Source organism: Haemaphysalis longicornis, unplaced genomic scaffold (assembly GCF_048455015.1).
Source record: "Haemaphysalis longicornis isolate Haplotype H1 unplaced genomic scaffold, Haemaphysalis longicornis Haplotype H1 scaffold_8, whole genome shotgun sequence".
Lineage (NCBI taxonomy): Eukaryota > Metazoa > Arthropoda > Arachnida > Ixodida > Ixodidae > Haemaphysalis > Haemaphysalis longicornis.
Window position 1 is genome coordinate 187,759,074 of NW_027526445.1, and position 27,113 is coordinate 187,786,186.

Sequence of the window (27,113 nt, forward strand, 5' to 3'; positions counted from 1 at the left end):
TATGTGTAGGATCAGGTTCCCAGACTCTCCGGTGGCCTCGAACATGGCTTCCGAGATAACCCGGCGCGCGCTTTGCTCGAACGTACACAACCGCCCAATGTCCCACGTACGGCACCAAATATAGAACTGAAAATTGGCGGAGTTAATATTTAATTGATCGCAGAAAGCGTAGACAAAGATAATTATTCGAACGAAATTTAGACAAAAACAAAACACAGAAAGTAGAAAAATAAGAAAAACAAAACTGATAATAACAAATTCAAGAATATAAAACCTACACAGCTCTTCCACAAAACAAAGACAAAAATAAAAGAGCAGCTAAAATAATGACAAAAACGTGACAGAAAAAACATCGCGCGAACGAATAAACCGTGTAATGCCCTCCATTTGTTCGAAATGCATAATTGTCGGAGTTAACAGATTTAATTGTTGTAATAGCACGAATAGAGGCAATTGAGCGAACGGAATCTTAAAAACAAAAAAATACTAATCATAGAAAGATAATAAAAAGTGAACATACAAATTCAAAAATCGGAGATTTAAACATTTTCCGCGCATAGCGAAGACAAGAATAACCTGACAAAAATTAACGTGGGAAGCCCTATTAAAAAAAAGAAACTGACCGAATTGAAACGCCCTGCATTTGCGCAAGAAATGTTTAGTTGGCGTACTTTACCTGTTAAATTAATCGTTATAATAGCGTGAATGGAGATAATTGGTTGTATGCAATCCTAAAAGAACCAAAAATAAAAAATTATACAAGCTAGTTTACAAAATTAAACATGCGCATTTGCATACCGCCTCCAAGAAAGGAATACTAAAATAAGAAAAGCAGTGAAAATAACTACGAAAATACGCATAGAAGTATCGTGAAAACGACCAACCGTGTAAACCGCTGCCTATGCATAGAACTGCATAATTGGCACAATAAGATTTCTAAACTCTTTAAGATAGCGTTAATGGAGTGAATTAATTGAACGAAACTTGAAACCAGAAGAGACAACCGAAAAAACAAACAATACAATTTTAGAAATGATGTTACAAAATAAAAAAAAAGGGGAGTTAGCTCATTTAATCGTTCAATTGATATGATACGGCTAATCTTGCTGAGCCATCTGCTCACACATGTATACCAGCAAAAAGCATTCGACGTTGCAAACACACTCAAATAAGTAACACATCACGCGATAACTATGCAGCTTCATATGCTCTGATGTATCGTGAACTGCTTCCAGGCCATCATCAGCATTTTTTAACTGCCGCGGCTATGCGCTATATAGTTCACAAAGCGCTTATGCGCGTTTGTCTACCTCGCCAATACTCACTGGCACTGCATTGCATGGACGATGGCGTCTGAATGCACCACGGCTGGTTTGTGTCGGACTTGCATGCTTACGATTTTCTAAGCCTGCCTTAAAAATCCGCCGCAAAAAAAAAAAAAAAATTATCGTGACATGCATTCAGAAGCAATCTTAATATTGTATTTATTCGACAGATGCTTATGCAGGTCGGAACTCAGGACGCGCGAGGATTTTCGGGGCCACCGCGTCTACATTGATCGACACATCGACAAATCTAAAAAAATTAAGAGTGTCAGAGAACATCTACATTTGATTCTTAAGATGTAAGGCGTGCCATCTGTTGGGAATGCGTGTCCTTTCTTGTATCTCCGACGTAGTATTATTATCCCTCTTTCCACACTTCTGTGGCCGTTGTGTCATACTGCAGATTGAAGCGAGCACTCGCCTCTCGCTGCCTCAGTCGTAGCTTCCGGGCGGCAGCGATGACGTATTTCTGTAGAGGCTTGATGGGCACGGCTGATAGCAGACGGCTAGCAGGCACGGGAAAATCGAAAAATAAGCCTAATAACGCTATCGCGTTAAACATAAGGGCGTGAAACTACAGCAGAGAACGCCATTGCCGACAGCACTTCGTTCGGGTAAAGGCGGAATAATCGTTATTAATAATAATAATATATGTTTATTGCAATATACAAGGTACATTTGCGGGCCTGCCGAAGATACAGAAGGCTTGAAGGGCAGTAACCGGCAGTTGGCGGCACCGAGGCCAATCGCTTCGCCGGTGCGAACAAAAAAAAATGTGGTGAGTGATGAGCAAATAGTTAATAGAAGAGTTCAAACAGGCATTTCTTAATTAATTTTCGGCTACTGAGAGAGAAAACATCGTCTGGTAACTGATTCATTGTATGCGGGGAATAAAAAGCGCGAATACGTTCCCCGTACCTAGTTCGTGTCCTAGGCAAAACGAAACGATTGCGCTGACGAAGGTCCCTCACAGGAATGTACGGAACACGGTACTCTTTTGTCCAAACATATTTCAGAACTACTGTTTGTGTATACAGAACTAAGAATTTTGGCATCTGAGACCATGAGAAAATACAGACATTTCCCTAAATATTTGTACCATACAACATCGATTTCAATACCAGTTTCAATAAACTGTCAACTTTGTTGCGCCAAAAGGCCGAGCAAAAATAAAAGCAACAAATACCATAGCGTAGTACGCTGTAACCAAGAGCGTGCACGATCTGTTTACGGAGTGAAACCGGACATATTAAGTGCATTGAAAATAACAAACAGGCAATTTTACGAAGATGGGAACAAGTGTAGACCAACTGGCTGTTCCATAACATGTCAGAATCGAAAAATATTCCCAAGTACTTAGCAGTCGAGACATAATGAACCGGAGAACAACTGCAATTATTACAAGACGACTTGTGTAGGAAGATTGGTATTTCTTGGGGGGTAGGTTTGAGAGGATTGTGAAAACATACAAGTTGTGTTTTAGTTTTGTTAATCCCTATCACGTTGTTTTCAAACCATTCCATTAGTTGTTCACAATGGTATGGTAAATTCTTCACAGCTATTGCATATTCAATGAGTACTTGCGCGCCTCATATTATTAAGCAAACCATAATAAAGTTATTGATTATTGTCTTCTACGTGTCATCTTGAAACTCGCGGCTCGACTCAATTTTACTGTAAGCTGGGAAAACGCGTGTTTCCTCGCTTGCGCCAAGCTGCAGCGGAATGACCTTTACCCGCCGATTCCTTCGCACGAACCATGGAATTTACGCGGCGCCGGCGATGTCATTCTCGGTCAAGCGCCCGCTCACGTTCGAGCCGGCCACTGACATACCCATGGCGGGGGCGTTCGAGGAAACCAGGCCCCTCTTCCCACCCCCCTTCCCCTCCCCTGAAATTTTACGGACGGGGTAATTTTCAAGGCTGAATCAAACCGAGCCGTTTTTTTTTTCTTTTTAAAGCAGTGCTTTACTACTTTCTTTCAGCGGTTTCACGGAGGATGCGGAAGTTAACCTTTTTACCGAAGACACACCCCCGGCGACACACCCCTCGAACCGCATCTCGTGATTCGCCGGGCCCGCTCTTCGGCGCTGCGCACAAGGCCCCATTTTAAGTCGTTCTGCTCACATCGAAGGCCGCTCCCGTCACGGCGGCAGCGGAGCGGCCGCTCAGCTGATCGACAGCCGACCACACCCGCAGCCTTTCACGCATGCGCCGCTGGGGCATCTCGGGCGATGTGACCCATCTTGCGCCACGTTAGCCGTGAAAGAGAAACGCCACGTTCGCCGAGAATGAAAGCGAGTCCGGGCCTCATTCAGCGTCCGTTGCACGGGACCGAACAGCTTTGAGCCGTGGTGCAGCTACATCAAAGGTTAATGAAGCGAAACCAAGACTCAACCACACTAAACCAAGCTTTTGCTTTTCATATCCAGGGTTAGCTGGGCTAAATCTTTTAAGCGTCCTTCCCGCCCATTGCAAAATTCTGCCTGCGCCACTGAAGCCGACATAAGAGATGCCCAGCTCCGGTGTTTCATCAGATTTCACACTGTGTGGTACTGGGTTCAAAGTTTTCCGTGTCTACCATCGCTATAGTTTTTTTTTCGTCTTTTGGCGCGAATGACTTAAACCGGCTCTCCTCTTTTGACGCGCTCGTGGCGTTTAGTTCAGGTGTCACGCGACGCGCACTATTCTACAAATTTCACGTTTACATGTCACAGTTTCTCCGAATTTTGTGTAACGCCTGCATTAGCTTCTCAAAGCCCCCGATTTCTGGCCTATTACCAAGTCGGTATGTTCCACGATGAAAAAAACACGTACAACCACAACTGAAATAACTCTTGTTCCACCGCTGGCAACATGCCGAGATATTACCGGGATAGCGCATCGTCCCGCTACAATGAAGATACCAGCTCGAATCTTTTGGGATCTTGTATGTGCAGGTTTTGCATTTGTTTACTCCATACAGCAGCGGTCATTTACTTTACCGAAACAGTAACCACGGTTTTTCCACTAATGAGGCACTTGAAACCTTCGCCTAAGAAAAATCCGGTTACTTACCTCCCTCTTCAGGGAGCAGAGGAATTGTGGTGCACGGTCACACGACACAATTGTTTTTTAGGATACTGCCGCACGAACAGTGTCTGCGTCTCAGTAATGCATAAGGCCTGGGCAATGAGTGGTCGTAACACTCACCGACGAAAATTGCTCGCATTCGGTTCCCGAAACGGCTAGACGACTGCAGTCAACGATTTAAGAGTAAACAAAATGAACTCTAACAAGGTTTCAGGGCTCAGCAGCAAGTCTTAATCCGAAAACACTGTTCACATTTATACTATAACGTTCCAGCTCCAGGCAGATATGATCCTAAGTTGAGGGGGGACTCACAATTTCCGCGCTAGTCAAGCCACTGCTGGTACACTTTGCGTACTCGATCTGGTGTGGCTTTTGGGCCTCCTGGTCCAACATGTAGGTCAAAGTGGCCATCTCCATAGAGAGGCCCACGAAAGCTCCGGTGTTGTTGTACTGGAAACTCGGCTTCACCAGCTCCCCGTGGCGCTCCTGCACACGCCGACCGTACGCACATGGGTGAGTTAGGGCAGTGGAAAGGAATTTAACGAACAAATTGGCCGTGTATCTGCTCACTTCGTTGCAAATGGCGCTCAAAGACGATAGTCATCGCCGCCCCTGTCATGTAAATGCCACCCTTCTCTTTCCCGCTCTGCTCTAATGATCTCTTCCGTCTCGCTCCTCCCCAAGATAAACACGACAGCGGTTTGATGAAGTCAAGGTACATTTACCGCTTTCCACTGCTCCACGCTGAAAGCCTCGATGCCAGTGCTGCCATACGGCGGAGACGCGCGTGAATCGAGGCGCGATGTTTACTCTACGTGCGTTCCAAGCTGAACGCGGAAACTAGGGAAACCGCGGGCGGGCACTTTTTTATTTTTCTGGACGTATTTTTTAATAAATCAATCATCCGCGTATTATTCATAAAGAAAACACTGCGAATGTCACTTTTGTATCAGTCTCGCCTCAGTTATGCGTAACATTTTTTCGGCTTAACAACGTTGACAAGTATGAACACTGCCACGGGACTTGCGCGTTTAACTTTGGCTGTGGATAAATAAACCTAATATGCAGCATCTGTTTAACTTTGGCCAGGCGGCTGAATCGCGAGAAAGACAGACAGACAGAACGATAAAAAGATTGGCATGTAGACATACTAAAATTTCCACGTTCAAGTAGCCTAAGAAAGGCTATTAACTTAGAAAGTTGACAGCCCTTATAATGTTTCTGATCAAACACCTGTCACAGCGGAACTCAGATGCAATAAGCTCTCATGGCAACAAAATCCTAGGGCCGGAAAACTGGATTTGTGGTAAAAGACACTTCAGTACACACGGTATTGACTTGATGGCAGGGTTTCAGTGCTAAAACTCACGAACACGTGAAAGGCGAGAGGCAAAAGACGACCCCGTCGCTTTTCGGAATCGCTTGTTCTGTCGCTTTTCAAGTGTTCGCTTATTTTAGTGGTAAAACCGTGTTGTCCAGTCTTTACCCCGAGCAACAAGTTCTTTTCAAGGGAGCGATTTGGCCTCTTTGCCCGGCAGCGGGAGCACGAAACACTTCAAATAACAGTAGTGAAAGTCGAGCTAGTTGGTATGGTTGCATTCTTTGAACAGTGCTAACAGAACGGCGACTGGGAAAGAAGGATGAACACAGGCGCTCACTATTAACTAACATCTATTCAAAGGATAACAACATACACATGCATATATATCAGGCCATGCCCAAATAATTGCGCACATCGATAAAAAGACCTGCAAGAATTTTTATCGAAGAATCCAGAATTTCATTCAAGAATCGAAGAAAGTTCTTATCGATGAATGCGTGCACCGATAAAAGCAGCTGCAAGACTTTTTTAGCACGATAAGCGCAATAGAGGGTGGTACTTCTCATGCGCTTATCCTGTTATGGTGAGAACTTGAAGGAATAAGTCAAAAGTATGAAAATAACCAGTGTACATCCGCGTCAACCATTATGCAGTAAGTTTGAAGCCACAATAAAATTTCATTATAAAGGGGGAGGCAAATTAAAACAACCCTCAACGTGCAATGGCGCTGGTAAACCCTCTTTAAAGGGGGTGGGGGCAGGTGTGCTCATCGCTAGGGGGGGGGGGGGGGGGTTGGTCTCTGATCCCCCCTCCCCCCGGGACAGACGGACAGACCGACTAACAGGCAGACAGACCGACAGACAGACAAATTTTCACATGACGATAGGATAGCCTAAGAAAGGCTATCCTAATAAAAAAAAATGCTGTTATCAATGCTCAAGCTGCCGCGGTCAGTTTCACTGATCAGGTTGCCATTTATTCCCGTGTTTTTGTTTCGTTAACTTTTAGCAACATCTTTTTACCTACGACAGTGCGGAGCAAGGTAAGGTAGGCGGTATATAGTCAGTACTTAGCGGTTTTGAGGGATACTCACTAAGGAGGGGAAGGAGTAGTACGGTGAAGTGGTCGCCGTGGGCGGTGCCGCTCGGCATTTTGCCGGGGATTGGCGGAAGCCCGTCGAGCTGATGGCGATCACAGTGTCCGCCTTGATGGTGCTGCATTGAGAAGAAAAATGGACGGGAATGAGGCATCAGCTCTCGCTTCTGTGCGTTGCTTTTGGCGTGGCGTGGTTTAATTATTCATCGGCAATCTCTCTCCACCTAAAGGAACCTTCTTAAGTTTAAAAATCGGTGACGATTACGGTACTCATTGATGCAAAACTTGTGCACAGCGCGAACAGCCTCCTTCTCAGTCAAGGCGCATATGTGCTGCGTCTCAAGCGATGGCGCCAGCGAACGCACGGCGGCGCGCGCTACACTGCCTTTGTCTAGCAGTGCGCTGCCGCTGCCGAGCATGTCGTAAAGCGCGTTTCAATCTCCCGCGCAAATGTCACGTGGTTCGTATGAGCCACGTAACGAGGACGACGACGAAGGACCTGAAGGACTGATATACATGCAGCACGCAGTGCGCGCACGGCTTCTGTGCTTTTCGTGAACTTGAAAGAACAAGACGCTTGCTTGCATAGATACCTGGTTTTGCGTTTCCTTTCTCTGGCGCCACTATACGGCGAGGGCGGTTTTCACAGTCCTGTCTTACGCGGCCTTGGCATAGTGCTTCCCTCGTACTTTCGGAAGAGCTTCTCGCGCCGCCTCAGCCCACCGACCTCCTGCTCACACTTTGGCCACACTTTCCGCATACGTTTTTTTGTCTTCGGTGTCCCACCGTTCTCTCGGTAACGAGGCCAACGGCACGGTCAAACTACAGGGGCGGGCGCAAAGTGCTAAGCACTAAAATATTCGCATCTGCTCGCTCATCTTGCGACTAGGATGAAACACCGCATTCTTCGAGCATTTGAGCTGTATATCTTTTTTTCTTTCTGATGGTAGATGCATGTCCGGAATGAATGATCCAGGAATTAGTAGTGGTTACACACACTGCACCAAAACACAAACTGCGCTTGGCAAGAGCCACATGTGACGTATCCACAGCATATAAGCTGTTAATTCCTCGCTACACTAACGACTTATTCAAATATTCATTAAAAAGGAAAACAACTGCAACATAGAAGCACAGGGGATGACCTTGTTGACATTTGGCCAAGTCACCAGGCGCCTACTTTTGGGCTCTATACAATCTCAAAAACGTCATTTATAGATAACGTCCTTAGTGTGGCGTCTTATAACAGATTTTCATGTTTCATCGCTCTCGGAAAGAAGCTCGTATATAAAGTAGTCAAATTGCCAGTTTGACTATTTTCTACAGCGGAGGTATACCTTATTTTGTCAGACGTATTCAAAGCGAAGTGTACACCTTTACCCACCAAGGATTCTGTCGTGGCCGTTGGCGTCAACACGACACTCCAGGAACAAATAAACGAAGTCCCTGGCACCAACAGGAATCGAACCTGGTACGAACGGAGAACGGAGAAACGGAGCAAGAGCCCGTTGTTTTACCGATTGAGCTACGAGCCCACGTGGTGACCGGGGAGACAGACGGTGCACTTACCGAGCACATCTGCGGGTTTACACCCTGCGTTCTCGCTGAATACCACGTGATATCGTTACGCAGCCTCTCGCGCCTCTGTGCGCTCCGCCCACGGCACGTGTAGTGGCCATTTGCGCGCCATGGTATGCGCTAGGAGTTAAAAACTAAGGGAAGGTCACACCAACGCACGGCGTCTCACTTCTCCTCCATCTGTCGCCGATCTTGTCTTCTCCGTAGGCGGCGGCAGACACGGAGAAGAAGTGTGATCGGTTAACACCGGAGCTACCTTTAATTTTACATAAAAAAGTGTTTCCTCACGCCAGGTGCTTCACCGGTACAACAGAACCTCCCTTCGTTCATGAATCATGCATTGATTTAACCTTAGCAAAGAATGTCTCTTTGAAGTAATAAAGGGCGTGGTTTAGTGCATTTCGCTAGTCTTTGGTATCACTCTTTGTAGAGCGACGTGTGTAAATTCAAGTGATGTCGCATGGATAATTGTTGTGGGTGTCGTGTACAGCTTCGCTTTCCAACCACCTCCACGGGGTGGATTGGCATGCATTTTTTATTCAATGCCGCCATGCTCAACTGCAGTGCTTGTCCGCGACCGACGGCTTCACGTACAGGCCTTACAGGCAACCGTGATGCCATTGGCGTTGCAGCTACGAATGCGGTGCCGTGAAGCGAAGTGATGCTGGTTTTAGTGCCCACGCCACGACGATTTTCAAGACAGTCACTCTTGAATGAACCGAGCAATGGCATTTTTTTTATGGCAGAGACGACTGAGTGGGCCTAAATCGCAACAAAATTAGTCCTCAATAAAAATTTCTCGTGACGGTTATTCGCGATGCGAGTCACGGCGTTCAAATGAAAGCGGCAGTATTTTCCCAATTACCCAGGGAGGAGTAGGACGTAGAACAGGTCTCATTCTTTCTCACGTTGTTGATTCGAACTTCCTGCCTTCTCGATTAATCCGGATTATATTTAGAAACCACGCGCCGCCACATAGAATTCGAGCTCAATCCTTGTTGTTTGACTGATATCATGGTTAAAAGCGCTTCTTGCATTGACAAAATGGGAGAGCTAAAGTTGAAATTTTGTCATCACTATACCGCCAACAGATCATTATTATAAAGAGCTAAAACTAAAAGCTATTCACTCAGTGTTTTTCTCTGCTTGTGTATATATGTCTCCGGTGTGGTACTGCTTAGTGTACCTATTTTAAAGCAAAGCTTTTTACATTTAACCCATTAAGGGTCCCGTCGCGACCGTTGGTGTCAACAGAAAACTCCCGCGAACAAATAAAGAAGTTACTGGCACCTCCACGAATCGAACCTGAACAAATAGAGAAACGGAGCGAGAGCCCGTTGTCTTACCGGCTGAGCTACGAGCTCATGAGGAGACAAGGGAGACAGACGGTGCACTCACCGAGCACATCTACAGGGTTTACCCCCTGCGTTCTCACTGATCGCCAAGTGATAGTGTCAAGATAGTGTCACGCGAGCTCTCGCGCCGAAGTGCGCTCAGCCCACGGCACGTTTAGCGCATGCGCTAGCAGTAAATAAAATTAAAGAAAGCTGACCACCAACACACGGCATCTCAATTCTCCTCCGTCTGTCTCCGATCTCGTCGCCTCCGTCGGTGGCGGCAGAGACGGAAGAGGAGTGAGATAGTATAACATCGGGTTTGAGCTTGCCTTCATGTTATAAAAGAAGCACTTTCCACTGATGCGCTTCACCAATACAACTCAACCAACCACCATTCATGGATGATGCATTGAACCCTTAGGAACCCTATTTTAAGTAATAAAGTGTTGGGTAATGTGCATTTCACTTAATTGTCTCTGGTTCCACTCTTTGTAGAGCCACGTGTCTGAATTCAAGTGATTTCGCATGGGTAATCTTTGTGGGTGTCGTTTACATCTTCGCTTTCCAATCACCTTCACAGGGTGGACTGGTGAGCATTTTTAAGTAATAGTTCTATCTTCAATTGTTTAATTTACCTCCATAAAGTGGAACGTTGATTTTGAAGGGAAAGGGAAACGCGACGTTCAAATAATACTAACTTGTTTTCAAACCGGTTATGGCTAACCTAACTGAAAAAGGGGATATAATCCGCCATTCACCTTTCCCGGCCGTTGCTTACGCTGACAATTTCTGCGTGACTGTATTTACATTGTTGCAGCAGCTACGAACGGCGGGGACTACGACCGGCCTTAAAGATAGCGACCTGCCCATGATCGGCGATTCCACGTGCCGAATTTGTTATTGCTTATTTCGTGCTTCTTTTTGTTGTTTTTTTCCGACGCCACTGCAGCAGTTTCCGCTGCATTAGCCCCATTTTTCTGTTGTATACGCAACTGTTCGACCACCCGTCCCTTCCCTGTCCATTGCCCTCAGTTTTGCCGATTCACCCCGAGAGAAGTGCACGCCTTCCGCTGGTACGATGGTGTGGGAAAATAGGAGTTTTTAACGCAATATGCTTCCTTGCTAAATTGGCAAAATGAACTCATCCGGCCGGAGTCCTCCGAACGGGCAACCACCCGGATATCGTCCACAAAAAGCGTACACAGGTGTCAACCCTTTGTTAAAACGTCCCATGCCGTTTCACGCTTTGGTTAGCGCAAGCACATCGGAAAGAATAGAACACAAAAAAATTCCCGCGCCTTCCCGCGAGGGGAACACGAGTAAATGCAGAGCATTGAGGCCTCAGTACTGGTTGAAGGCAGTGTTGCTTCCATCGCTTCTTCCGTGATGCTGGAGTAGCAGACACGAGTAAACGTGGGAGCGAGCGTCAACCAAGGAAGGAAGGAGCAACGCAGTGACTGAAGCAACTGAAGCAGGAGGGACCGCTAGCCGCTTTATATTTGCAGCGCGCGCAGTAGAGGGAGAGCGGTACGGGGGGGAGAGCGCGCATGCGCAAGCAGCGCGCGCCCTTCCACGCCCCACCACGCTGCTATCACGCACCTGTTACGCCGAGACCGCGACGGAGCGAACGGGCTGACTACGACGCATGCGCGCGCCAGCTGCTGTTGAGAGAGAGGAGGGAAGGAGGAGAGGCGCACCTGCTGCGGACGCGGAGCTGTGGACGCCGTCCGACGCAGGAAGAGGCGAGGCTAAGAAATGCTCTGCATTTAAAACATTCAGAGCACTCTGTTTTATAGGATCTATCTAAAAATAAACACCGAGAACCAAAAAACCAGCACAGTTTTCTATGGTGCTTAAAGAAAAAAAAAAGAAAGGAAGCGCTCGGTGCACGGTCCATTTTCATTGGCTTAATGCGTTTTGTACCCCGAGTATAACACGAAACACGAAAGTATAACACAAGAAGACAGACGTTTTGCCTGCAGCTTGTTTGGCCTTTTAAGCTTCTGTGGAGGCAGTGTTGCTGAAGCATGCACAGTTATCATAAAAAAAGCGTGATAAGGGGAAATACAGCACAGCTGCAAGACGGAAATAAGCTGGACATACACGAGCGCTGACCTGCTGCGCAAGCACAGACCAGATTCACGCGAAAAGAAATCCTCGCGATGTAAAGGCACAGTCGATCTTTTTTTCTAATGCGTAAACAAAAGGCAATGCTCGGAAATTTAGAATACTTGTCGAGCAGGCAGATATGGTAGCAGCATTGCTGATTGATTGATTGTAGGGTTTAACGCGCCGACGCAACGCAGGCGATGAGGCGCGCCGTAGTGGAGGGCTCCGGATTAATTTTGACCACCTGGGGATCTTTAACGTGCGCCGAAATCTCGTACACACGGGCGTTTTTGCTTTTCGCCTCCATCAGAGAAGCGGCCGCCGCGGCCGGGAATGGAACCCGCGACCTCGTGCTCAGCAGCGCAACGCCTTAGCCACTGAGCCACCGCGGCGGGTAGCAGCATTGCTTACTTGCGTACATTGAAGATTGCATAGCTAAGTGGGCCCAGACTGAACCGTAAATTCTCGGTCTTGGCAGGTACCATAAGTACTGCAGCGCTGTTCCAGAAGGCCCGAGATAGCTCGCGCCCGAGTTTTCAGCTGCTCGAGTTAACAAAGTAATGATTGTAGAGCATCCGATAAAACTCGAGCGACAACGCTTATTCGCGCGGAGCACGCTTGGAAATCCCAGGGCGCCAAGCTGAGGCCACTCACGTTGAAAAAGCGTGGCTTGTGCGGACCCCCGCGTGCAGCGCCGTCTAGAATGGAGTTGTAATATGCACTCCGTTGTGTAAACTGGTAACTTAGCTATTCCTTTTACAACTTCACCCTGGCCCCAGCCTCCTTTGAAAGTTCCGCCCTCTAAAAGCGGTGTTGGGCGGCTCCGATTTTCTCGGTGTTCTGGTCTTTAACAGAAATGTGTTTGCTACGTTCGTTGCGGGTGGCTACAGTGCAACTCGCCGCAAACCCAAAGCAAGTCAGCTGAGGAGTCCATTGTAGCGAAAGGAGCGGGCCCTCCTCCCGACTCTGTCAAACGTGACAAAGTTTGTTTACGTGCGGACGTCGGGCGTAGTATCAGAAATCGCCCAAATTTAGCGTGTCATGCGCATGTTTCAACATTGACGTGTGCGTTTTAGACGTTGAAGATGTGTCATCTGGCGTCGATTGTGTTTTTACTGTGTATAAATACGGCTGCCATGGAGAAATTTTGTCGTCTTGGCCGCTCTTACCGTTTGGACAAGATTGAACTCTTAGTTCTGACCGGACACCCCCACAACTGGCAGCATTTGACTGACGGTGGCCTGGCGACTTCCGTTCATTGTTTTATGTTGGAATTTGTTACCGGAGCATCAAATGCAAGTGACTTCGTAGCTGCGACGCTACCCCACCCGCGAAGCTGCGGTTGTGGCTATTCCTTTCTTCGTGGCACAGTCCCACCTGAGGGACTTAATTGGGAGCTTTGAGAAGTGAGTGGGCCCGGCTTTGAAATTCACAAAACTGTGAATTGTACAAGTATAAGTTGTAGAATAATGCGCGTGGCGTGACTCGTGAACGTGATGGAACTTCGCAGGTAAGGTGCACACCAGCCGCAAAGAATACCAATTGCAGGGAGGCTGCGGTGTGTGCCAGTCATATTGCTGCATAGCTAACTGCGAAATGAAAGAAAAGAAACTGACCAAACACGGTATAGCAGAAAAGAATCTGCTCGAAGTAATGCCAAAATTCACACCGAAAGACAAAGAAATGATAGCGAGAAAGAATACGAAGTGCAATGTATCAGTTAAAATAATCGCAGCAACAATATATCAGTTATTAGTAAGTATCACAAGTACACTGAACCAGTTGTTATTGAGTATCGCCAAGGTTTCGCCTTGAAATCATGGCAGCAGACTTACGCGCCCCCAGCAAATTTCGAAACGAAAAGTCAACGGAGGGTTTCGATAACACCGAGCAGCAATTACTTTGAATGCGGCGCGTTTCCATCACCCACTTTCTGTATTTGCCAGACGGCCTTAGTTACGTGATTGTGTTGTCTGCCACCAATGGAAGACATGGGCAGACACTGCTTCGTAGGACGGGAAAGTTCAAGCAAAAAGATCACATGAACTGCTGAAATAAAACATGAATCAACTTTGTAGCGCATTACTGATAAACAGAATAAGAGCGCGCTAAAGTAAAATACATGGATATTTTAGATGCAACGCATCTCTTTAACTCGCCTTTTACCGCGTCGTTGTCGCTGCGTAGTCCGCATCCCTCCCCCATTCTCCTCGCCGCGGCAGCTGCGCGCTCCGCCACTCTCACCGCAGCGCCATCTGTGCGTCAGCGCGGTCAGCGCGCAGCTTGCGCTCGGTTAAAAATTTACACCATCTTCCCGCGAGGGGAACCATGGGGCAGATGCGACGCATGGGGGGTGAAAATGCTGCGTAAATAGGATACACAACAACATCAATCCACACGCTGACATTGGTAACATAACGGAAACGCAATGGCAACCCCCGATGCGTCGCATCTACCCCATGGTTCCCCTAGCGGGAAGATGGTGTAAATTTTTTGCACAAGTGGTCACCAGTGCAGTAGTGGAGCGAGAAAACCAAATGAAAAAAGAAAAACGTGGCATGTCCTTGTTGCGACTGCTTGAGTGCGCTGCCTTGGACCGGTTACGTCCCCTCAATTATCAGAATATAGCATGAATGGCATATTCAAGCACTTGAACTCCACCTCAAAATATTATCATTACGTTACGTGGGCGTCGCTAGAGCTCGTGTATCCTAAGTTCCGCTCAATCGCGGGCTTTCTGGAATAGTACCCCTGATCAGTACACTTGCTATTTACTGATGCGGTCGCTGCATTTTACACAAATGATCGCTGGTCGCACAGGAAGCGAAGCGAAGCTGGCGATGATGATGATGATACTTAGCGGCTTCTCCTTTGTAAAGGGGTGGTGTTACATCGCGAACTTAATTGCAACGCCCTGTACAATCATCTCGCCAAAAAAAAAAAAACTCCTAACGGAATTTTTGTGTTAGTGTGAGTTCTTTCTATGTCTTTTTCACATTCTTCTCTGTTCTTTTCCCACCTTTCTTTTACTAACCTCTACTGTTGCCCAATTCATTATTTGTTAACATTAAAGCCAATGCATTCCGTAAGCCGGATGTCTCCCTCACCAAGAACTGGATGGATACCTTGGCACTCCGCTGCAATATGTCACATTTTTTTTCTGGCTCCCAGCCGCAACCTGCGCACAGTCCTTCCTGCACCGGCTCGCGGATAAGCGTTTTTTGCCCGCAGGCAACCCACCCGAGCATTAAAAGCAATGCACTTCCTTTGGTATTATCAATGAACTTTTCCCTCGCCATCAACCGCTTCCCAATTTTGTAGATATATAAGGACAATTTTCGTTTCCATCTTTTTTTTTCAGGTCATTGTCTCTAATTCTTTCACTTCATTCTTTTATTAGCTTGGTCGTTTACCCTGTGCTTCCACGTTTCATAAACTTTGTCCTTGGCGTTCTCGTTCTTTTTGCACACCGTGTGTCCACACTTTTTATGCAAAGATGCCGGAATGCTCTGGTCGGCCATGTCTGGTCATCAATATGTCAGTCTTCGAAACATATTTTGCACTCTGCTTCTCTCACTTGAAATTTAAGGAGGCCCATCCCATGTCTCCCTGCACTGCCTCAATTGTTGTTTCATTCTACGCTCCTAACGCCAATCGACCTACCGCCCTCTGATTTACTTTTATCCCTGAGGGAATCTCTGATTTGGCACACACTACTGCGTTTGAAAAGGTGAGTGCTGGTACCACTACTCCTATCCTGATTCCTCTCACTACTTTATATCTGTTATATCCCCGCAGGGGTCTTTGCTTCATGACTGAGGCGTTTCTTTTGCATTTCATTCTTAAATGCTCCTCACGAGTTTTTAGAAACGCCTCACATTCGTTTATCCTTATACCCAGATATTTGTATTCCGTTACCCACGCTATTGCTGCTTGTTGAATGAATACCGATTCGTTACGGGCGTCGTCATACAAAACCAGAACCCCTGACTTTGCTGTGTTGAACCCTAACTACAGTTCAGTGGCTTTTTCGCCGAATATATCTGTGAGCTGTTGCAGACACTTTTCCCTATCTGCAGATATCAGTACCGGGATATATTGTTCCATTTCCTGTCCTTTCTGACTATAACATAGATGAAAACCTAATTTACTGTCTTCAAGCTTTCTTTGTTGTCCTGCCATGTACAGCATGAGCAGCAATGAAGACACAGGATAACCCTGCTTTAAACCACTATTTTTGACTACCGGTTAGGTGCACAATTTAGGTCTTCCCAGGTATTTTCCACCTCGCTCTCGTTGTAAATTCCCTGCAGCAGCTGTATAAAGTCCTGGAGTAATTACTCCCGCTAAAGTAGCCTCCATAGAGGTTCTCTATCTACAATGTCGTAGGCTCCCTTTCTATTCAGCAATTATATCCATTGTGGTCGCTTTTGAGCCATTGACACCTCTATGCATTGGGTTAGGACAAATAAAATGTCATCTAAGCGCCTGCTTCGTCTGAATATATTTCGTGGTTCTCCCAGAATGTCATTCCCCTTGTATCCACGCTTGCAGTTCCCCTTTTATGGCTTGCATTGCCAGCCTGTATGCCTCTGAGGTGCCTGTAATAGGCCTGTATACGAGTAGGCACCAGCCCTGTCCCCTTTACCTTTATAAACCAGCTTCATCCTGCACTTTTGCGAATTGTCCAGTACTTGGTTAGCTTTTATCCCTTTTTCTATTGCTCGAATCAGTTGTGCTGTGCTTTTAGGTCCCAGTAGGTCGACCAGCCGTATAGCCGTTTCATCCGAAGCTGTTGTCGTATTACCAGGAACATTTTCATCTGCTTTTTTCCAGTTTAGTTTCTCCAGCTTTGCCTCTATCGGTACGCACCTCTGTGTCCCCACCCTGCAAATGCTTTAGTCCTTTTTCCGTTCTTGTGAACTTCTCTTGTGTGATTGAGCGAATGATAAGTACCACGTCTTCCATTTTAGTACCTGACTTTCTGTCTTGCTTTGCATTGCGGCCGGTGTTGCACACTGCGCCTCGCTCGCGTAACATGAGCGCGCCAACAACCATAGGGTTTGTTGTAGCCGGGGTGAAGTGGACCTTTTTCCCTTCTGCCTTACCCGAGAAGCAGTTCTTCCTACGCACTAGCGCCACCGTTCAGCGAGGTGTGGTGGGATGTAGCATGACGAGAGGACGGCATCTTGCCTTGGGGATACGGTTGCGTGGAGACGTTTCGGCGTGCTGGTCTGGAATGGGGGAACGCTCCACAAAGGGACGCTTCCGGGCGAGCTCGGAGACTGCACCCACGCTTGCATGTGCACGCACGGCATCCCGCTGCTCCGGTATGCCATCGGTGAGTCGAACCATCTCGACCTCTAGCGTTGTTTAATACCCGCTCCCAATATTACCGTTATGGCCTACGATTAGTCTGTACGCGGTATATTTGATTAGCACGTTGCAATAAACGCTGCCATTGGTGTTTCGCCATTGTCGACTCCTGGCTTTGTCTATCTCCGAAAACAACGAACCCGTCCGCAGCCGGCGCTCGCAAGGCATGTTTTGCTGAGCATGGATGGCTGCGGGGTGGGGATAAATAGTGTGTGAAATGCAGAATCCCACAACTATCACCGTTTATGACATGAGGTTGTACGTTTTCGGTCTTCTTGTTTAATTCCTATACATGGTTTCATAACTTTCTCGGCGCGCCTTTATCCTTTGCCCGTATCTTTGAGACCCATCCGTCACTTTCTCGTTTATGTTATTGCTGCACAAATTTTTGTACTTCCAGCTTTTTGAACCGCTAACCAATTCCACTTCAAAGTTATTTCCTCTGCCTGCATTCCCACTCGCTTGGCCTCCCTGTGCTTTGCCGATGGTTGTTGTCTCTGTGTTATAAGCCGGGGATTAAATTTAGTGCCACCAGACGAGCGAGCCGTCAATACGACGTAATTTTTCGGCACGCTGGCTCCCGTTGTCCCGGGCTGCTATGGGGAGGTCGCTATATATAAAGCCGGTCGTACTACGAACTTACTCGACTGCCTGCTTGAAGAGGATTCGGTACGTGGCCCATGCGTCCCGTGCGCTGTAGTCGGTCAAGCCTATGGCTATGACGGTCCTGCGCTTCCCATCGCCGCCTTGAATGTTTTTCAGTTCCTGCATGGGACGAGCAGAAATATCGCAGAAAATGAGAAAATTCTTACAAGTACCCTATTGGTAATTGTCAGAGGGTGCATAGGCCTACACCACACTGATACACACAGAGCGCTTTTAAAGTCGGCTTCACTACCACACAGAAATGCATTCCCGGAAAGATTTCTTTAGAGGAATCTAGGCAGTTTGATACGAAAGTGGGAAGTCCCTGGTACGATTTGAGACTCGGTGTACCCTAGCAGAAATGTGCACCGACTCGAGTTAAAGGGACTCTGCAACTCTTCAGATAAACGCTTTCGCTCTTTCCTTTGCGTGTGAAAGTACTGCGAAAGCTGCATTTATCACCAGAACGGAGTGGCACTGCGGGATTGGCTCGTCGCGGCAGATGCGCTTCCCCTTTCCGCTTTGCTTTTGTGGTTTTTATTTTGAAAGCGTCATTCCTGAGACTAGAGCACACCCGGCCGATAGCCGCTACACCCCTGTAATGACATAATTTCAGCGGTCGAAGAATGCCAAGACCGGAAGAAAAAACTGTCTTGAGCAGGTTTTGGGCTATCTAATAAGCATAGAGCAGTAATTTTTGGGGAGGTACTTCGTGGCCTCTTATTCTAAGTACAACATTTGTCTGGTGAGTCCGTTAAGCAAACAATTCAGATTACGAAACAGTTGCAAAAAGTGTTGGAGGGTCCCTTTGCAGTCGGCCGCACAGCTCTACACGAATGCGTTGCTATTGTAGAAAGCTAGCGTGAAACGGATGCGGATGCAAGCTGCTGAGTGGACGTTCCATCTGTGTCGGCAGGAACTCCCCACGCGACACAGATGGAACGTCCACTCAGCAACTTGGCGACCACTCGTTCTGGCTGGGTCTACGTGACCTAAATTATAAACGTTTTTTTTGAGGAAACGCGGAAGCATGCGAACATTCCAAACCGGCTGATGATGGTGGCATTCATGATATGCACACTCATAATAAATCTATGAAGGCCATAAAGCATTTTATTACCCATGTTATTCAGAGACCATGTATTCCGGGAATTTCCGGCTATACAATCAGTGCATTAAAATTTGGGTTCTTCACCGCTAAGCTCATGTGAATTGCTAGAAAGGTACTCTGGAGAGGCAACATCCGTGGTCCTACGAGAAAACAAAAATATTTACGCATTAAAATATGAGCAGCACGCGTTCATTTGAAATTCCGTCCGTACCAATATACCATATTGGTCACAGAGCAAGCACAGGCATTGCAGTCGGCACTCGCCGCAAGTGCTAGTCGCACATTCACTGCGTGCTATTATATGTGCGCAATATGGAATTGTTCGGCGTCGTCTAAGTTATCTTCGAGGTCAGACTTCTCAAGGCCACAAATATGAAACTCGTTTCGCATAGTTTTTGTTGGCGGCGTTGCCAGGTTGACAGTACTCAGGCCAGCAGCCCGCAGGAAGTTCAGCGAGCAGGTAATGGGGGGAGAGAGCAACAGGGAAGTGGCTGTTTCACCATTATCAGCTGACGCGACGGGCATGCAATGTTGTACAGGCGGCGTCGCCCGATATAGCAAGCGTCGAACGCAGGGTGTTTTGTATGCCTCAATCTGTGCGAACAAAGTCCCGATTGAGACTTCCGTTAAAGAAAAAGGGCAACACTTCCCATAAACGCTTTCACTTTTAAGAGCGAATGCTCTTTATAAGCGACCCCAAACCATCCACCGCCGGCGTCGGCGGCGGCGTCCGCAGTGCTCTTTAAAGAACCGCATTTCCCCGAGGGGGAGAATGTGAAAGTGCGAGTGCACGGTTGTCGGCCCGCTTGCGGCGCTTGCGCTCGGCCCTCGCAGCCCACCGCCTCGCCGCCTTCTCTTCCATCTCTTCCATCGGGTTTGTAGTATCACGTGTACACCACGCAGTTATCAAGCCGCTATAACGCCGCTGAGTCGCCAACGCACGCCGCTGACGACGTAGTTTGAATGCGTTAAAGATATAAGGCGCGTCTAACACTGATATCACCGTCGCGTCCGTAGCTTATTCGGTAGAGCGTCGGGCTGCGGCCCGCAAAGTCCTCGGATCGAAACCTGGCGCCGGATGCTGTTTCTTCTTTAAAGAGCACTGCGGACGCCGCCGACGCCGGCGGTGGATGGTTTGGGGTCGCTTATAAAGTGTATTCACACTTAAAAAACAGCATCCGGCGCCAGGTTTCGATCCGAGGACTTTGCGGGCCGCAGCGCGACGCGCTACCGACCAAGCCACAGACGCGACGGTGATATCAGAGTTAGACGCGCCTTATATCTTTAACGCATTCGAACTACGTCGTCAGCGGCGTGCGTTGGCGACTCAGCGGCGTTATAGCGGCTTGATAACTGCGTGGTGTACACGTGATACTACAAACCCGATGGAAGAGATGGCAGAGAAGGCGGCGAGGCGTTGGGCTGCGGGGGCCGAGCGCAAGCGCCGCAAGCGGGCCGACAACCGTGCATTCGCACTTTCACATTCTCCCCCTCGGGGAAATGCGGGGGAATTTTTTGCTCCGTGCCTGAAAACGTTCCGCAAGCACTAGCGTTCAGTGATGCAGCAGATACAACTTCCATTTCGGGATTTGCTTTTTTTCCGGATTCCTAAAGCTGGCGGTAGGATGCGACCTAAAGAATGCCGCTAATAGCTCCGGTATACGTTGAATGACGTCAATCGAGCGCCGCCCCAACAGCGCCGAAACCATTAACGAGAAAATATTTTGAGCTAGTTTCCCGGTTATGTGATGGACATAGAGCATGGTGCAGTAATTTTTGGCTGTTGACTTTGTGATCTCTGATCTAAGTACTAAATGCAGAAGTAACACGGAAAGTTGGGCGAGTTTGTAAATCATCTTGAAAGAACCTTTCCCCAGAACATTTTTCTGGGAAAAGTTGATGTTAACCTGGAAAAGGTGCTTGGAGGCAAGGTGGTTCGTGTCGCAAGATACGTAGACGATTATTTGGTTTTTGTGCACCGGAATGAAGCATCAATGAAATGTGATGGTATTATAAAGGCGTTCGAAGACCGCGGTATGGGACTGAAGTTCACCAAAGAGCTTCCCGCAGAGGGTAGCTTACAGTTTCTAGATCTAGCCATAAATTTTGCTGAGAACCACACTAGCTGGAAGTAGAATCCTGGGTCGGCTAAGCCGCTTCTTAATTATGCGTCCTGGCATTCAAAAATAGTAAAAAGGGGCATCGCGATGTCTACCCTCGGATCAGCATTAAAAAAGTCATGCCACCATACTGCGGAAAAAAGCTTTGGCGATCAGATAAGCCGCCTTCAGGCAGCAGAATTTCCATACCATGTTATAATTTCGGTGTGTCAGACCTTAGCCCGAGAGATTAAACACGAAAGAAACGAGGTACAGAAGGAAAAAGAACGGGAAAAAAACGAGCTGTCATGCCTTACATGCACAAGTTGGCACATGGGCTGAATAATGTCTGGTCAAGATATGGTGTAGAGGTTATCTTGTCGGCAAAGAACAAAATAGGCAGGCTTTGTTCCCTGGTGAACAAGAGACGTCCACTAGGTACCAGCCAGAACACGTGCGGTGTCAATCACAAGCGAGCCGTTGTGCCTTGCAAATTAGGTGTTGTGTAACGCATTCCGCTGTGCTGCAAAAGAGTGTATGTGAGCACGAGGTCGCGGGTTCGATTCCCGGCTGCGGCGGCCGCTTTTCTGATGGAGGCGAAAAGCAAAAACGCCCGTGTGTACGAGATTTCGGCGCACGGTAAAGATCCCCAGGTGGTCAAAATTAATCCGGAGCCCTCCACTACGGCGCGCCTCATCGCCTGCGCTGCGTCGGCGCGTTAAACCCTACAATCAATCATCAAAAGAGGGTATGTGGGGCAGACGGGGTGGTGCCTGAATATAAGACTAGGGGAGCCCGCAGGGACAATGAAAAATTGCACGTATGCAAATCTGCCCGCACTTTCTAGAAAGTGGGAAACGCGTGGATGTGAACCTCTTTTCGCTGATACCGAAGTGTTCTTCGAGCACAGAAATCAGAAAGTTCGGGAGATAGTAGAGGCCTTCTACATTAACATCTATCAAGACGACTGCGTTAGCCCGACTTCCATCACGCTCCACGAAAAGGAAGAAAAGATAGTTGGCCATATGCTTGCGTGAACTGTCAGTTACTCGGCACGTGCCTCTTTTAAGTTGGTGCGTGTACTTGTTATTTTATCTTTTAGCGTATTACGGTGTGATGTGTCGCTTTAATCGTATGTGGTTTTTCTGTGCATATGTGCACACTTGTGTGTATATATTCTTTGGGTTTCTAATAAAAACTAGTTGAGAGTCAGCGCTTGTGTTGTACATCCCTCCGTTCTTCGTCCTGGTTTTTTTTTTTTTTTTTTTTTTTTGCGCACTGTGTGTGTTTCTTTCCAGATACTAAATGCGCTTAACAACGTGTGGGAACGGGCTAGTTGGTAATCCACTGTACGAATTTCGAGCGGAAAAATTCAGACAGGTGGCGAACGGGACAAAGACAAGTGCTACGGACGTACCGCTTGTCTTTCTCCCGTTTGTCCCATGTCTCAATTTTTGCTCTTGAAAATCGTACAAAATACGCGCTTGTTGACTAAATTTTGACAACATTCCAGATTTCGAGAATAGTTGACAAAAAAATGAAGCGCTTTTAAACAGGAACATGCAATGTCTTGTACTAAACTAAACCCTACAATTTCTAACGGGAATAGGACAAACACCCTTAAGTGTCTTTTTGAAGAAAATTCAAGACAGAAGGAGCAGGTATATCCGGACCATTAGTGCTCAAAAAACGTTTTAGAGAAATTACTGTTTAAGGTTAACCTGTGACGTGATAAACTACATGGACCCACGTTGCTTGATAATTAGCCTTCAGGGCGTGACAAAAGGTTGTGTTGAAACATACTCACTTGCATTACTTCTTTTGTATTGTCTAGCAAAGTCTTCAGGTCGTTCACTTCGGCCAGGACGTTTAGGACACCGTAGTGCGGAATGTTCTCCTGAGCCAGCCCGACCAGGACGCTTCGAATGCCCCTTATATCCTCCGCTGTAATGTAGCTGCAACACAGACAGGCCAAAATAACAGTGGTGTGAGGACTTGTTAACATTGGCGTCAATTCTAGTGAATGCCGCTGAGGGTGGACTAATTATTTCGCAAAAGACAACGAATGACAATGCTGCAAAAATGAAACACGATTCCTTCAAGGGCTGCACACCGAATGAAAGCATTGGCAGTGCACTATCGTTAATATAAAGTCCACAGAGACAGCAAAACTCTTCGAATTACCAGAACTTCCAATTAAACAAAAAATGTGGTTGATTCTTCTGTCATAGGAATCGGTAAAACACGAAAGTGAAATGTGCAGTCAAATCTGCAGCTGAGCATGATTTGCTGGTCAGCGGTGGTGTTGTGGGTGTGCTTGGCGGCCGATGTCCTGCTGGGGGGTTGCTTTGGCAAAGATGTACTGGCGTCATTTCCGTGATGGATATGACGTCAGGGAAATCTTGGTGTATCCCGGCATAAACTTTCGTGTTAAAATATAAAACCCTAAAACGAACTATCCTTAGTACAACGTACTCTTTAGTACTAAAAGTTGCTCCCCCAACAGAAGACCCAGTGTGCAGGGGTGCACCCTTTAGAGGCCGCGTGCTTAGTTGTACTGGCGTCATTTCCATGACGAATATAACGTCAATGAAATCTTCGTGGATCCCATAATGAAACACCTTCGTGTTAAAAGTACACGAGCCGAATTGTTATTAGTCCGCAACAAGTCTCTCTTTCTTATCCAAGTTGAGCGTACGGCACGGGTTGCCATAATAGTGGAGACCTTCCTCTCAAATCGAAGCCTAGAGCGGCCACCCCAAAAACCACTCACACGGCGCTCTACGCAACAAAGAAGGTTGAGGACCTCAAAAGATAAAAAAACTTCCGCTGGCGCGAGTCTCCACTGGCCTGCCGCTTTTGAAATTGTGAGACCGTCGCTTGCGACAGCGCAGGTTGTACAAAACACGGCACTGCTTTTGAGCTCAAACATTTAGAATTTTTTCAAGAAAAAGAATATCCTATTAATTTATTAATAATTAATTAATTAATTAATTAATTTTAAATGTATTTATTTATTTATTTATTTATTTATTTATTTATTTATTTATTTATTTATTTATTTATTTATTTATTTATTTATTTATTTATTTATTTATTTATTTATTTAATTTTTTATGTATTCATTTATTTATTGAACACACTGCTGCCCTATAAGGGCTATAGCAGGAGTTGTTGAAATACACAGCAGCGATTAGAAATGCATTCCTTCAGCTAACAAGAAGTACAATTTACACACGTAGTACACGTACACACATGGAAGTTCCATTCAGAACAAAATCTCGACCCTGTAGATGCCAATGTACACAGATTTATCGCTATACATGCAATAAATTGGCACTGCAGGACGGGGCGCACATACCAACACAACAGAGCAAGGAACTTCTTCAAGGTAAGAAGCACTTGTGTGCTTCTTACCTAAAAAAATTTGAATTAACCGATTTAACTTCTAATTATCAACAATCTTTCCAATAGCATGCATGTTAAATTGCCCGAACGAGGACGTCATTTCTAATTACTCGAATTTTCAAATTACCGTCTTCGAATTAGCGGGTCAACTTATTGATTCAATCGGGTTGACAAAATTTGCAGTAAGCGTGCGCCTAATTGTGATATTTAGATTCTCTGGCGCAGTCGCGACTGACCGACCGACCGATCGACTGGCTGGTTGACAGACTGATTGAGATTGTTAATCGGTTGGTCGATTGAAAGAACTAAAAGAAATAAACCAGACTGATTGAGATGGTTAATCGGTTGGTCGATTGAAAGAACTAAAAGAAATTTCTCAGGGAACTTAAATCTTCTTACATGCTTTGAAGGCGAAAAGATTATTGCTTCCCCTTGTCATGCTGATCGATGACTTTTTTACTGGTACATCGTGTTTGCGTCCCTTTATTCGTTTCTTTTTGGTCTTTTGGTGCCATTGCTTCGACGGGCAGACTGGCGGAAAATCACGTCAAAGCTTCCCCATGATAACGATTCTCCGTGGCTGGGCTGCTCATGTTCTACTCACGGGCCGTCACGCACAACTGTCACGTGATATGACGTGAACACCACACGAACCAGGCTAAATCTTATTCCAACGCAGGCAACGTGCTTATGTAGCATAGTAACAACGCACTTGGCACATACGCGAAGACACAGGTTTAGTTCCCATAAGAACTCGAAACTGTTTTAACGTGAAAGCTCGCATAGCGGAACCGATGCCATCCTGTGAAAAAAGGTATGCCTTTCCACACAGACCGGTTCGTAGAACCAAAAGTTCTGGTAAGGTCTCTGGACACACTGCGCATGCATGAAACAGGGCTTCCGATGTGCCAAAACGTTATGTGAACATAGCGAAAAAAGAACGGTTCTAGCTAAGACAGTACACGCGTCGATCACAAAGAAGGAGTACAATAGTATGCCTTTATCTCGTAAACCACGTATCATCATCATCATCATCATCATCATATCTACGCCCACTGCAGGGCAAAGGCCTACAGCATGGCTCTCAAATTATCCCGGTCCTGTTTATCCCCGCAATTTATCCAATTTAACCCCATAAACTTCGTGACCTCACCTGCCCATCTAACTTTCTGCCACTCCCTTCCACGGTTGCCTTCTTTAGGATTCACTCTGTTACACTTAATGACCAACGGCTGCCTCAACTTCTCATTACGTGCCCTGCCCACGTCCATTTCTCCTCAATTTCTACTAATATGTCCTTACCACGCGTTTGTTCCCTTGCCCACTCCGCTCTCTTCTTGTCCCTTAACTTTACACCTATCATCTTCCCTTCCATCGCTCGCTGAGTCATCCTCAATATAAATTGAACCCTTTTAGAGAGACCCCAAGTTTCCGCCCCGTAGGTGAGTACCGGTAAGATGCAGCTGTCATACGAATTCTTCTTCAGAGGAAATGGTGGGCTCCCATTCATTATCTGAGAATGCCAGTCGAATTCACTCAACGTCATCCGTATCCTTCTTATGATCACGTTATACACAAAACCACGTATCGATATACACTTCATCAAAATTAACACAGGCATAAAAAGCATACACATAGCTTAAAAGATACAGCATAAAACACAAAATCCTAACGCACAGCACAAGGGGTTTGTTGTCCGTACAGATTCCTGCTTGACAAACATTTTTATGCAGTCTCATCCTGATAATTCAGAGTGACTCGAACAGGTAAAGCACAGTATACAATTTCTTCCTTGAAGTTTTTTCGAGGAATATATATTATTTTTCTCAAGACGGTTTACATACAATGGTAAAATGTAGCACAATGACTGTAGGCGATAGCTAGTTCGGAAAAAGGAAGGAACCACGCCAGGTGCTGGCGTACGTCGTAAGAAGTGGCGTGACGTGTGAGTTGAGGTATGGAAATAAATGAATCATTGTTTCTTGATATTGCATTTTTATACATGAATAGAAATTGGAACGCGTATAATGTATTAACAATAAGTAGACAATATTTGGTCAAACAGTGTTCGGTGTGCGCATGCCGTGGTACATTTGCAATTAGTATGAATCCTCAGTTTTGTGCGACCTGTTTAGAACCTTCTTCTTTGTTGTTGTTCCCCATATGGCATGGCAATATGTCATTGCTGAAAGGCAAAAAAAGCATTTTATATAACTAGCTTTACTCCCGTTAGCAGAGAGTACCTGTGTTTACATATTACACCGTTTATTTTAATCATTTGATTGCGTATTTGGTCGATTTCTAGATACCAGCTCTGTGTTTATGATAGACTACGCCTAAGGACTGTTTGAAACAATATAAATAATTATATTTCCATACACCAGTTGAATAGCATCACGCCCAATTTGGTTTTTCGCTCGACATATTAGAGCTTTAGTCTAGTTGGTATTTACTTTTAAGTAGGTTTTTCCGTACCATTGTCGAAGGTACTCCAGAAATTTGATTGCCACATACTGACAAAGTTGCTTTTGTATTCCCCGAAACTAGCATGGTGAAACCAATCAGGCTACCTTTCAATGAACTATAAAATGTATCATTAATATATAAAAGGAACAGCAAAGTACCTAAAATGCGGCC

At 46.3% G+C, this 27,113-nt stretch overlaps 1 protein-coding gene across 1 annotated transcript in view; it reads right to left on the reverse strand.

Moving 5' to 3' along the window:
* Positions 1-25,637, reverse strand: part of LOC144148626 (uncharacterized) — a 39,574-nt gene extending 13,937 nt beyond the window's left edge. Inside the window, exons 1-5 of the mRNA XM_077680138.1 lie at positions 25,630-25,637; positions 22,876-23,023; positions 17,857-17,978; positions 6,812-6,932; positions 4,710-4,883 (exon numbers count right to left, since the gene is read on the reverse strand). Coding sequence (XP_077536264.1) covers positions 4,710-4,883; positions 6,812-6,932; positions 17,857-17,978; positions 22,876-23,023; positions 25,630-25,637 — 573 coding nt within the window. The remainder of the gene's footprint in view (positions 1-4,709; positions 4,884-6,811; positions 6,933-17,856; positions 17,979-22,875; positions 23,024-25,629) is intronic.
* Positions 25,638-27,113: the final 1,476 nt, after the last annotated feature.